Source organism: Cydia fagiglandana, chromosome 14 (genome assembly GCF_963556715.1).
Source record: "Cydia fagiglandana chromosome 14, ilCydFagi1.1, whole genome shotgun sequence".
In the NCBI taxonomy this organism is placed as follows: Eukaryota; Metazoa; Arthropoda; class Insecta; order Lepidoptera; family Tortricidae; genus Cydia; species Cydia fagiglandana.
Window position 1 is genome coordinate 13294269 of NC_085945.1, and position 14132 is coordinate 13308400.

Sequence of the window (14132 nt, forward strand, 5' to 3'; positions counted from 1 at the left end):
AAAGGACATACATTTTCAGAAGATTTCCCCGTGCGACGTTGCCAAATGTTTTAAAGTACAACATGCTCGCAACGTTTGGATGTCAATAAGTCGACAATGAATAATTATATTTCAAATCAATTCAAACTTGATATTTTTGACAGTAATGGGTTACTTAAATAAGAAGGCATTTTTCGCCCGGGTCTACTATGGTCAAATGGTCTAGGGGCTTTTAGCTATTGAGTATAAGTCTAACAAGTTGAACAGCATGACAGGGTTCAAACCGCGAACAAAGACTCATTTCTTTTTGTATTTATTTATTTATTTTATTTCATCTTTTTGGTAATTTTATATGCCTTATTTTAAAAGTTATTTTAAGTAAATGTGTTGTATTTGATTATTTCATGTAGGTATATCATTTCAATAAAATTTTGGAAACTTTTATTTTATACCTGGTCAAGCAAATCTTGTCAGTAAAAAAAGGCGCGAAATCCAGATGAACGATATCCCTTCGCGCCTACATTTTTCAAATTTGCCGCCTTTTTCTACTGACAAGATCTGCTTGACCAGCTATACTTCGTCGATAGTTGACTTCTTATGTACCTATTCCGCGATCCTAATTAGCCTCATGCATGACTTTTTTTAAATTATTTTAATCATTATTTATATCCTTTGAAAACCGGAAAATAAAAATACTTTTATAAATCTTCCCATAATATTATTAAAAAATAATTAAAATACTGAAAATGTTTTACTCACGTAAGTTTAGTTTCGAAGAATAACATACGCTTAAAATAATTCAAAAGAGAATGCAAAAATTAAGAAAAAAAAAAAATGGCATTGTCGGGGTTTGAACCATGTATCTTAGCTACAATCTGATTTTTTTCAAAATAGAGGCTACGGGTGCCACGAGCACATGACAGTTGATGGTCGAAACATTAGTTGCTTCTGAATGCCATGTAATTCTTAATCGTTGCTCAAACAAGAATTTATTATTTAATTTCCAATCTTTTTTCAACAATAAACATTTCATCCGCTGCGCCCTCTAGGTTACTTTACTGTAACATTACGAATCTGCTGACATTTGACACTGACTTTAAGGTGACTTTAAGTACGTAAGTGTGCGTGAATGCAAGAAATTGCAATATTTTGCAGTTGGATTCCGATAATAACGAAATGAGGCAATGTTGAGTTGAACATGTCTCGATTTAGATGTAGTATTTTTTATAGTTTTCGGACATATCAACACATCTTATGAAACTTTGTATTTTGGGAGAAATAGTGAAAATCCACAATTCGTGCGCAGTGACGCCATCTTTTGGCTGATAATCGGCATCCCATCCCTAGACATCCACCTTAAGCATTAACATTACAACAGTATATAGAATCACGCTGTGTGGCGTGCCCTTGAAGAGAGTTGAGAGGTTCAAATATGGTCAATATGGATAAGTATGTCTGTAGGGTAAATGTGCTTCACGTTGAGGCCTGTTTACATATTGATTAGTGTTGATTGCGGGTTTAATACATTTGCCACTATACACAAGTAGCAAGTGTATCAACTCGCAAAAATACTACATTTTTGCTTCCATTGAGGTATACATAGTAAGCACTATTCTCAAATTATGTGAGGAAATAAAACAAATTCAATTTAGTAAAGCGTATTTAATAGGGGTAAAGTGACGCGAATACAATTAAAAAAACAACGCATATTCTTAGTTTATATTAAATGTAGATGGCTTTTTAGTTTTCACTTGATCACAGAAATACGCTAAAAACCACTTTCAGAGTAGGTGTTTCTTGCGTTTTGGCTGTCCTTCTTGTGTCCTTCCACAGCATGAGCATGTCGTAAGTCCTGTTGTATTTGTCCCAGGACTTAGCAGGAAGCTAGTTATTCATTATTAAGTTTGCTTCTGCTTTCAAATGAGGCGGTGCATGCCGTCTATTCCAGGTCGTTTTCGTCACTTGAACTCATTTTGTTTATTACGAGTATTAAAATAACAAGCGGTAACTTATTGAGTATTGCACAACGAATAAACTTTGCCGCCTTTTATTTGCATATTTTTTAAAATTATATTACCATAGATACAAAGCATACGGTACGCGCATGCGTCAATCCGCGCGCACCGCGCAGCGCCCTTTCGGGGTGCTAAAGCGGTATCCAGACGGGACTGATCAAATCGGTCGATTTGATCAGAAATGATATTGGCGTCAATCTCCAATTTTAGATTTATGGTGATATTAGCCCCATTTAAATTGAAAAAATGCCCCATAACGAAAATACTAGCCTCACAAATTGGTGTTCTTGTGTCCGCACCTCATTTTATTGGTCATTATCGGCGGTTGAATTCGGCGAGCCAAATTGGCGTTTGCGTCCGTACGTCCCGATTCGATCGGGCAATTTAATCAGATTGGGAAAAATTTACTAATCTGGATACGCCTTAAGCAACATCGAGTTGACGATAATTTGACATATAATAATAATAGATTTTTAGCATAAGTTGCATTTCATAAAACTTAACCCAAATCATTTCTACATTTTCAAGTCAAAGATAAAGACATGTTGGTTTTAAAATTTTAATAAGTATAGACCATAACATAGTCATGATCTTGTAACATTGTTAAAATAAGAGATTCTCCCATTTTCATTTTATTGCATTTTTTATAAAATGTCTTTAGATTCTCGGGATATCTTGGTCCTAATTCGATTGCTCTTTTTTATGGAAATAATTATATCCTTCAGATTCACAGGATGCTCGAGGCTTAGCCGAATAACACTGCAAGGAAGTATGTCATGGCTCAATGGTTCTAATTAGCCATCAGTATAATACCGCCAATGAATGTTTACATCCACCTGAAAATAAGAACAACATTCATAAAATGAGGATAACCACACAAAACTAACAGATGGTTGAAATTGTTAGAAAAAATTAGACCGATTTCTTGTTTACGAACTTAACAGCTCATGGCAATTTCATAATAAAAATCAAAACACAAGTGAAGAAAGTTTTATGTACCTATTTATTTCACGGATACGTACTCCTGTACGGCCATTGCTCCTCTAATTCAACGGCATTGTGCTTATCACTGTTATGATAATAATTTCAAATTTGTAGAATCTGCTCGCAATCTCGTATGAACTCGCTTATTTTTCTTGCAAAACTCTGTCCAAGGGTCAGCGTAGGGGCCGTCGTGTAGGGGTGGGGAAGAAAACGTTGTCCAATAATTTATGCAGTGCCAAGTTATCGAAAGTAAATTCAATCTTTGTCCAAATACGCGCAGATGTCGTGGGGAATCAGAAGTCTGTGGGTCGTGCTGAGGTCGCCGAAAATCTCAATGATAACATTAATAGCAATTCGCAAGGTAACATGAGGCTTGTCCGTTATTTTTCGGGAATGAGAGCTAAGTGACACTGACAGTTGACATCGTTTTTTTTTCTATCCCGTCCCATTTACTACGTGCAAAGGAATTACTCGTATCTGCCATTCCATCTCACAAACGTCAAATCGATCATTTAAAAAATTATATTTAATCAATAAAATGAAATAAAAATAAAAGAGCTGCATTTCCGTGGTCGCTATAATAAATACTATCGGAAAAAAATATAATTTGCATATCTTCAAAAAACTTTACCTACCCAATTGTTTTGTTCTTGAAATTGGAATCCTTAGTTACACAATAAAAGTTCAAAATAGATTTTGGAATTCGTACAAAAAATTGTACGCAGGGACTTAGGAGGATATTTCGTCTGAAGTCGAATATTGCATGTTTCAGCCGTTAAGTGGCTGCGATGAAAACCATCGTATAAACGATATTTTTTTAATATACGATATATTTCTAGTAATTCTTGCGGTCTACTAAACCTTATTCCCAATGTCTAAAGTTGAATATCGCACGCACCTGCATGTTTCAGTCGTTCAAGCGGCTGGACGCGTCGCGCGCCAGCAAGCAATGGCTGCTGCCGTCGAGGCGCTTCTCTTAACTCCACAAACCTGTAGAGACAGCAACACTCTTTGTACATTGCTGGACCTTATTACAATAGGCATAAGGTTCACCGATGTACAGTTAGGAGTGTCGCTGTTTCTAGCTCTATCTAGCTCTTTCTGTTCCTAGTATTGTAGAAACAGCGACACTCCTAACGGCACATCGGTGGACCTTATTACAATAGACATAAGGTTCACCGATGGACAGTTAACAGTGTGGGCGATGGTCGGTCAAACTTATTCAAATGGCACTCGAATCCATATTAAGCAATTTTTTTTATTAAACACTCAATAAGTAAAAAACCGGCCAAGTGCGAGTCGGACTCGCGCACGAAGGGCTCCGTACCATTACGCAAAAAACGGGAATAAATCACGTTTGTTGTATAGAAGCCCGAATGTTTATTTCATTCTGTTTTTAGTATTTGTTGGTATTGTGGTAACAGAAATACTACATCATCTGTGATAATTGCAACTGTCTAGACGTGCTGACATTTGTCTAAGTTTGACCGGTCTGAAATCAATGTAACCGTAACACCGGAAAGGTTAAGAGCTAGTAAAAAAAAAAGTAAAAGTCGTCTAAAAATTAAAAAAATTTAAAGAGTAAATGTCAAAAATGTATACGCAAAGAAACTTGGGAGTACAAAGGACAATACTTAACCTTCGTTGTATTTAAAATAGAGTTAGACCAAGAAAAGTCTGCAGCGATTTTGATAGCCCACGCAGTGCAAGTGTTATTTTGAACATCAAACTTCAATGAAATTATGACGTATAAATAACACTTGTACTGCGTTGGCTATCAAAATCGCTTCAGACTTTTCTTGGCTCTCTTGTTCTGGCTCTTGGGTTCTTGACTCTCAAGGCTTATAAATATTAAACTCATTTTAACCAGTTAAAACTATAGTCTGTATGCCTTTCCGGTTAAGCACGGTTAAATCTTCCAGTGTGTTACGAACTGTGATTGAATTAATAAGTAAAAAAGTTTATATAATGGCATAATATTACATGTTATCTTGTCTCGCTTTCTTAACTTTTTCGACGCCGTGTCAAACACAAAAGCTGTCACGCGGACGCCACGTCACCGAAGTGTTAAAACTAAAATTGAACTTTATGCATATGCACGTAGGTCTATGTTGCTCTGTGGTCTGTGACCAATTAATCGGACTTTGGCGTTGAACCTGCGGTGCGGATATATCGGTGGCGTCCAAAAGGTTAAACGTACGACGTACAATGGAAATTGTATTTTTTTTTTCTGAATATTTCCCAGCGGTACGCTCATCGGGTTTGTGTCTGTAGTACCTATTGTAATCAAATTAGATAAATAAATTGTGGCTTTCCATGAGAAAAGGGTCTTTATGCACATGAATCATAAGGACCCTTCTCCGATGGAAAGCCGCAATTATTTATTATATGACCAGGTCACGAATCGTACTCTAGTTTTTACAAGCCCAAGGATTTTCCGTAATAGAAACAAAAAGACAATTTGTTCAATATATTTCCATAGTGCGTCTAAACTTTTTGCTGTTGTTTGTACCGCTCGGCTAACAAGAATTAGGTACACCCTCGTGCAAAAATGTTTCCTATAGTAATTTAATCAAAAGCATTTTGATTCCAACTCAATGACTTGATGTGAAGGTATTTCTGAGTGCGATACTATAGTTAGTTTTTTTAGCATTAGAAATAAGGTAAACAATTTTTATGTGTCTTTTAATTGAAAAACACATTTTAAAAATAAGTTACGGCAAATATGTAACAATTATGAATCTAATACGATCCATTATATTCTTCTGCTTTCATAAGTAACAGTTACTGATTTTTAAAAAGCGTTTTTCAATTAAAAGACATGTCAAGATCGCTTACCTTCTTTGAAGTTCTTTCTAATGCTAAAAAAAACGAACTATAGTGCGGGATATTTGCAATTTCGTGTACCTAATTACAGATCTTATGATACATATTTTATCCTTGAGATCGATGTTAAGTATCCAATTTATATTCAGAAACGTAAAAGCCATAATATCTTTTAGAATGTATAAGTGAAATGACCGAGTTGCTTATCGCCAAAGTTAATTATAATTGCTAAATGATTCTAATCCTATTTTTAATTTAATTGGTTTATGCTGTCCACTATATGTTTAGTCTATGGTAGTTGCTTTAGTGCCTGACTAAAGTGAAGTAACTTGAAAAGTTCTCACTGGGTTGCATTTCGACCGAAGCCGTTAAATTTTGTTTTAATGTCAATGTGGGTAAGACCGTCTACAAGCCAAGGGCCACATAGTAGTTAACGTAGTTGACGAAGGCCGCACTTTGTTAATATTTATGACTTTATCCGACATTGTCGTTTGTCAATATTATACACAAAATAGCCAGGGAGACTCGCGGGCCGCCTGTTGCCGACCGCTGGTCTACAAAATCTTTCGCCGCTTCTAACACTTGCGTTTGTACTCATACTTCACTTCAGAAGGTCAGTAGAGCAGAAGGAACGAAGCTCTTCCTTTCTGAATGTGTCCGAGCGAAATATGTAGACAAATACGACAGTTCTTGCTCTATGCTCTATGACGGTCTTCTCAACCAAACATTTTATACGCCGGTCTTCCCCACATTGACCTAATATAATAAAAGTAAGACTGATGTGTGCCATGGTTTCAGTTGAGGAGATTTTGTACATCAGTTATTGACAGTGAATGTTCCTACGATTTTGTTGGAAAAATCATGCGAAATACATTTTTCTAGTTCGTTTTAGCTTTGTGCATAAAAGTATAATATTTTAAATATCAATTCATTATTGGTGTAGATGTGTAACAATAATGGAAAAGGGTTAATTTTTCACTAAAGTCTGGTTCAATGTGCTATTGCAATCGAGGTACTGGTTCCAATGCTATTTAACTATGTCAATATCTTTAATTATTTGTTGTATTGGGACAGTAATCAAATCGTGACTACGTGTTGCTATGATTACTGTCTCAAACTCATTGTGTTTCGTGATATTACTTTTTGATAAACGCATGTCTTTAACTAATCGTGAGCTGTTTTTGTTTGATACTAACGAATATTTAAGTGTTATTGACTCATTTAAATACACTGCGGCGCTCACCACGCACGAATTAATATGTAAAGTTTAAATAATATTTAAATCATATTTTAGTCATATTATGATTATTTTTATACGACGCCATTTTTTTCATATCGTACTAAGGATCGGTTTTCCTAGGATAGCGGTCGCGTCATATAGCGGCCGTCTCCATACTAAATAAAACGGCTAAATATGGATGTCGTAGTATTTGTATGGAGCCGCTATGTGACGGCACCGCTATCCTAGGAAACTAGAGCATAAAGATCGGTTTTCCTAGGATAGCGGCTGTCTCCTTACAAATACTACGACATCCATATTTAGCCGTACTATTTAGTATGGAGACGGCCGCTGTATGACGGAACCGCTATCCTAGGAAACTAGAGCATAAGCGCCGCAAAGGATTTTCTGATTTAGGTTGTTTCCTAACTTGTCGGTATAGTATCGATACTTATAGTACGCAGTATTACCTAGTTTTTGATTAGTACCTCCGCCAATCAGGTTGCGTTAGAATTTAACCGCTAAGTCAGGAAAATACTGTTCTATATTTAAATATCAATGTCGCTTTTTTACTGCATGTTACCGTTAATAAATATGAGTGGCATGTACTTAAATGCATGGATTTGTCTGACGCTTATTCCGTTTTGTGGATGAAATGTTTGAATTTACTTTTATTCTGATAAAATTTAAGATTTGTCGATGTCGCACTAAACACAATTTGCTTTGGTTTTGTACTCACTTTGTTTTCTCAATAAAAAAATATAAAATGTTTTTATTATGTTATTTCTTATTTAATCCCGAAATACTACCAGCTATAATATATTAAATCTTATTTATGCCGATTGCGCGTCTAATTTTCAATAGGTTCAGTCGGCGTCGTATAGTAGGTAGCATCCAAAGTACAGTAGAGTCCGGTTATAACGACACTCAAGGGACCGCTGATATTACGTCGTACTAACCGGACGTCGTACAAAACGAGCCGCCAATTTTAATATATTTTTTAATCAAAATAATTACATCATTTTGTATTTATTAATACTTATGCGACAATCAAAGAAATAAAACATTTCTTTTAAAATATATATTTACGTCAGTATTACGACACCTTGTCTTAAATGGAGAGACTTGTGTGTTTAGAAGAAGCCACTTTTCATCAAGGTACGCGTACTCACTCGTCATCCGCAAATTACTCGAATCCCGTAAAATAAAAAGTCGTAATTCTTGGGGATCTAATCAAGATGACGTTGTTTTATCACATAGTTCCTGTGGCCACCTCCTGTGTCCATCGACAGATCAGCTCGAAGGTACCTACCAAAATATTGTATTGTCACCCAACTTACATAATTATATCTTATTAATCTTATTTTTTTATTATGTGTGTGAAGTTAAAGCTCAATCGAATAATGGGAATTGTTTTATTTAGTTTGCAAGATTACGAAAAGTCGCATGACTATCTATTTCATCTTGCTCCCTATATGCAAAAGGGGGAGGAGAGTTGGGTGCGCGGGACGGAGTAAGCTTCTTACCAACAATTTATTTGTAAAAACTACGTCGCTCGTCGTTGTAACCGGACTTGACGGACGGATTTTGAGTCAGTTTCCGTCGTTAAAAGCGATCGGTCGTTATAAGCGGAGTCGTTATAAACGGTTGTGCTTTCATAGTAGCTTGTACTAAAACCAAACAAGTGCCTATACTTACGTCGCTATAAGCGGTTAGTTGTTATATGCGGAGTCGTACAAACCGGACTCTACTGTATTCAAATAGTTCGGTACGCCATACGAATAATATGGTGTATCGAACTATTTGAATACTTACTTTAGATGCTACCTACTATATGACGCTGACTGTACCTACAATTTTATCTCTAAATATGTTAGGGTGTTTCATTTTTCTGAATTTTCGATTTTCATCTGACTTTGCTCGAATTCTTGTTCTAACTGATAAAAAAATATTATACGTTAATAAAAATTAAAATCGGTTAACATTTAGAGGTTGCACATCATCAACAAAGATTTTTCAAATAACCAACGACTCTACATCGGAGGGTAGAAAATGGTTTAAGCGGCTATCATCAAAGCGGAGAGTAGTGTGGTACTGAACCTTCTACATATAAATAAATTTTAAAATTAGTAGTAAACTTGGATTTTTGTTACTCGATGAATGTTCTAATTAAGATTTTTCAGTTTTTCCACCTTTTTCCAAAGGAAAAGTGCTTTTATCGTGTTTTAGACGCAAAATTCAGTTTTCTCATTCGATTTTAGTATCAGTTCATTATATTTTGTCATTTTAGAACATAGTTCATTTTCACGCAATGTATGGGGTTCTTACTCTACCTTTTCAACTTGTGCAACCTCTAAACGTTATTCTATTCTTTTGAAAATTTAAATAGATTGTTTTTAGTGTGGGGAGACTCCATTGGTGAGCAAAGTCAGGAAAAATATTACAACTTATTTTTCTCCATACAAAAGTGAATCACCCTAAAATATGTACATAATTTATATTTCTATCTCAACGATTAGATACTCGTATTCACAATTTGTTCAGAATTTATTTCTAGTTTCATTAGTGTTTAATCAAGTTTTTGCTATAATTTCATGAAACTCTTAAAACTTATTCGCTCAAGAATTTAAAAAGGGGCCATCATATTTTATGTGTTATTGTGTCGTGCATGATTTTGTGGTACATGTTATTTCGATTTTATTTATATATCACTGTTTGTCTCAACTGTGCATGCTTTAAGGGTGAGTAGAGTGCATTAACCTATTTATAAATGAATATTATATGTTAATTCAAGCGACTGAAAAATTGGTTGATCGACTAGTGCCCGTTTTAGGGGCATTCCACGAGACTGTCGCTTACATAACGCAATTCTTCTAATACTTCTGGAAATGCTGAGTAAGCGATATTGGGTCAGGTAATATTTCATGATTTGGCTAACAAATTGGCAGTATATTCTCGAGATTCACGTATTTTATTCAGGTAGCTGCCATACAAGGCAAAAGCGTTATGTAAGCGACAGTCTCGTGGAATGCCCCTTTATTAGCTGGGAAAGTGTCTCGACCCAACAAGCCATATAGTAAAATATATGACAATTAATTATCATTGGCATAGGAACCCTTTTTTGTGGGAAAGTCATTAGGTATTAATGCTTTAAATAAACTTGAAGATGACATTGGTGAGTGGCCGCCATTAAGGTAGTTTATTAGGATAAACTACCTTAATGCCAGCCACCCTTTACAAAATGTGTCAAGGTCGTCCCGCCATCTCCGTTTTGGTCTTCCTCCGCCCAAATTTAAATAGGTTTAAATTTGGCGGGACGACCTTGACACATTTTGTGAAGAGTGCCCGGGAGTAAGCATTAGAGAGGACCAAATACTTGACGACCGGTCTGGCCTAGTGGGTAGTGACCCTGCCTGTGAAGCCACCGGTCCTGGGTTCGAATCCCGGTTAGGGCATTTATTTGTGTGATGAACACAAATATTTGTTCCTGAGTCATGGGTGTTTTCTAGGTATATAATTATGTATATCAAGCCATAATACAAGCTTTGTTTAGTTTGGGGCTAGGTTGATCTGATGTCCGCAGACTAAAAAAAAATGGCGGGAAGAAATAGAGGCCCTGGCTCAGCAGTGGGACGCTATTATACTCGTAGGCTAGTAAAAAAATCAAAATTAATAATTACCTCAAAGTTAAACCCCCTTTTTCTTTATAGGAATCCCTACCAGCACCTGAGCAGCTAAGTAGTAAGTTTATGACTAAAATGGAAGACCTTCTGTACGTCGAGGACGACGAAGAAGATTTAAAATGAAGAGGCAACAGTCTTAGTGTAAATGTGTACATAAATAGAGTATAGTTGAAGCGTTACATACGTTTTGTAGGTTTTTGAATCCGGAAACACAAAAATTTTGGTACTTATTTATTTAAATTTAACCGTAACAATATTAAAAATCCGATTTTATGTAGTTGTATGTGAAGACACGTTAAGTTTGCTAAATAATAATTAGTACTTTAGTAAAGAAGTCCAAATAAAACTTTTGCCCCTCTAAAAACATTATTTGTGCGACTACATAGAGTCGGAATGTGTTCGACTGTACAAATATTAAAAAATATAATTAACAGTTACAAAGCAGCACCTCTTGCATTTAGAATGAACGTTGGCATATATAGAGGCAAGTTGAAGGTAAGTACACAGCACGAGATACTATACGCAAATCTGCAAAAACTGATGGACACATAATGAAATATGAAACGTCTCTGCAATTTTACTACTGGTTACCTACTGGTTGCACCCAGTGGCGGATTTGCAGTCTTTGCCGCCCTAGGCCCCGGGCCCTATACGAGCCCCGATGCACATGTTTTCGTCTAGTGAGACCATTTTTTGAGGTTCTCGCGTTTGTTCAAAAATAATGTTTTTGTTTAAAAATTACTAATATTTAATGCTTATACTAATGTAATTTAATTTTATATGGTAATACTCTGCAATAACTAAATCCAAATACAAGAAATACCGTTCGTAGTGAAAGAAAAAAAATAATGATTTTTTATTTTTTTATTGACGGGTAGGATTACAACATATGTGAAAAGGGCTATTACTAGGGAAAGCAATAGGGCTATGCCAATGTACTGACAATTTTGTTTCGAGCCTATGCATGCAGCAGTGCTGTAGGAGAGGACAATATGATTTGGACAACGTTTTTGAAAAATCCCTTTTTTCAGCAATAAAAGTTTCATGCAATTTTATTATGCGATCAAAATAAACTACATTAAACATTGATATTATGGTTCCAATTACTGGGTCATTTTATGTTCATGTGTAAAATTTATTAAAATAAACAAAATTGTTGAGTGGAACTATTTAGACGAAATAATTTGCATCGGGGCTCGTAGCCGCCCCTTTCGCAGCACCCATCACATTGACTACATTTTAAATTATTTCTTGTTATAATCAGCCAAATTTTTTGTCACAATTTGCCGCCCCTAATTTTTTATCGCTCTAGGCCCGGGCCACTGGTTGCACCTATTGATTTGAAAGTACGTTTACATGCATTACGGTAATTGCTTACCATCAGGAATTAGCCTCCTAAATCTTAAAAAAAATCTTGCATCGCCTGAACGCAACTAGAGGCGGTATCGTCTTGGGTCGTCCCATTAGTTTTTCGTCAAGTTCTGAAATTAGTCCTATTCTGCTTGCGTCACTCATTCTACATTGAAAGCCACCGACGATTGTGACGAATGTAGCATGAGTGACGAAAGCAGAATAGGACTAATTTAAGAACTTGACGAAAAACGAATGGGACGACCCAAGACGATACCCTAGAGGCTACGTAAAAATAGTCCAACGAAAGATATCTGCCACAGGTTAAAATTATAAGCGTTGCCTTCACATGTACAGGTACAATCTTTTATCTGCTGCCGTAGTTATGTAAATATATACTATAAAACATGTCCTGTTTAGTAGTGTTATTGTTACGCGATTTGATTAGTGAATTGAAATGCATTTCGTGTAAGTATAAATGCGTAGAAGATGTCAATTAATCTATTATACTCGTAATATAATTATCGTTCTTGGATTCTCAATATGAAGCGATATCAAATTGCACAAATATTTTTCCTTTTTCTTATTTACACCCCTTTACAATTTTTGTTGCATTGTTACTTGGATGTAGTTGCTTATTAATCGGTTTGTAAAATAAGTATAAAAATGTTTTTAGTGTTAGGTATAGGTAGGCTTAAATTTCGGCCCAATACTGTCAAACGATTCGGTCCAAAATATTTGCCAAAATGAATCAAATATTAAAGTCAATAACGAAAAGGAATTGCAAAATCGACCAATAATAATATGTACCATGTAGAGGCTGAACTCAAACTTCTATGAAATTAATTATGACGAATAAATAACACGTTTTACTTGCACTGCGTATGCTATCAAAATCATTGCAGACTTTTCTTGGTCTAGCTCTATAGTTTGTATCTTTAGGTATTTAAAAATGAGTAAACAAAAACTACCCTCAAAGGGCTCTTAAGCCAGTTGAGGGTAGATGAGGACATTACATGATCAAATAATGTAGGTTATTTATTTAGTCGTATGGCATGCACAAAGAAGGACAATCAGAGTATGGCCTTGAGGTCGCTAAGCCAGACAACCAACTCAGGCGTGACTGAGTTCAAATCTTCAGGTGGTCCAGAGTACGAGTGAAGGGGACAGCGTTGGAATATATGGTCAGTGGTCTGCTCTTCCTGCCCGCATTCGCAGAGTGGAGAATCTTTCCAACCCCATTTGTGTGTTAGAGAATTACAGCGACCATGCCCGGTTCTTAGCCTATTTAGGCGACACCAAAGTTTGCGAGGGAGGTCAAACCCTTTTAGTTTTTTTGTCGGGTCGATTAAATGGGCGGCCAGCCCTGTTGTAGCAGGAGGCCATTCCGCTTTCCACCGGTCTGAGATATTGAAGTTGTTCAGAGTCTGGGCAGCAGAACACGGTGGGTTACGGGATTTTAATCGCTGGGGAGTTCAACTCCCCAGCGATAATGTAGGTTAAAGTCAGTGACAAATCCAGGTGGTTTTGTATATGGTTGGTTAATCAATAAATGTTATAACTACCCGAAAACGTACAAACTTTTAATATGTTTACTTTTATTTAAGTACCAAAAGATACAGAGTATAGGTTTGTCACTTTGTCAGTAAAGGAATTGGATATTTACAATTATAGTAAAGAGTTTGAGTAGCATTTAACTAATTGTAATAGCATTTTTGAAATACCACTTGGTGAGAATGCCATATAGACAAAAAATGGAATTGCCCCAATGTACCGAACATTGTGCAAAATTGGATCACGTTATACAAATAAAATAACTGTAACATATACCTAGGCATATAAGTTTTGATTTTTACTCATTGTCAGTCGCTTGTTTTTTGTAAGTATAATAAGGTCGAATTGTTGATTGCAAAGTTATTTAGTCATATTTCTAAATGCACTAGTCATATAAGTACCTAAATAAAGAGTAGCCTGGTGTGTACAGTACCTTACATTAAGAGATAGACTCCGTCTAAGCTAACTTTGCACGGATTTGAAAATAACAAAGTGAGGGAGTGCCACTATAAACGTAATATT

At 35.8% G+C, this 14132-nt stretch overlaps 1 protein-coding gene across 1 annotated transcript in view; it reads left to right on the forward strand.

The window, feature by feature from the left end:
* LOC134670801 (probable protein phosphatase 2C T23F11.1) overlaps window positions 1-11531 on the forward strand; it is a 35206-nt gene extending 23675 nt beyond the window's left edge. The window contains exon 9 of the mRNA XM_063528622.1: window positions 10734-11531. Coding sequence (XP_063384692.1) covers window positions 10734-10829 — 96 coding nt within the window. The 3' untranslated portion in view covers window positions 10830-11531. The remainder of the gene's footprint in view (window positions 1-10733) is intronic.
* The last annotated feature ends 2601 nt before the right edge of the window (window positions 11532-14132 follow it).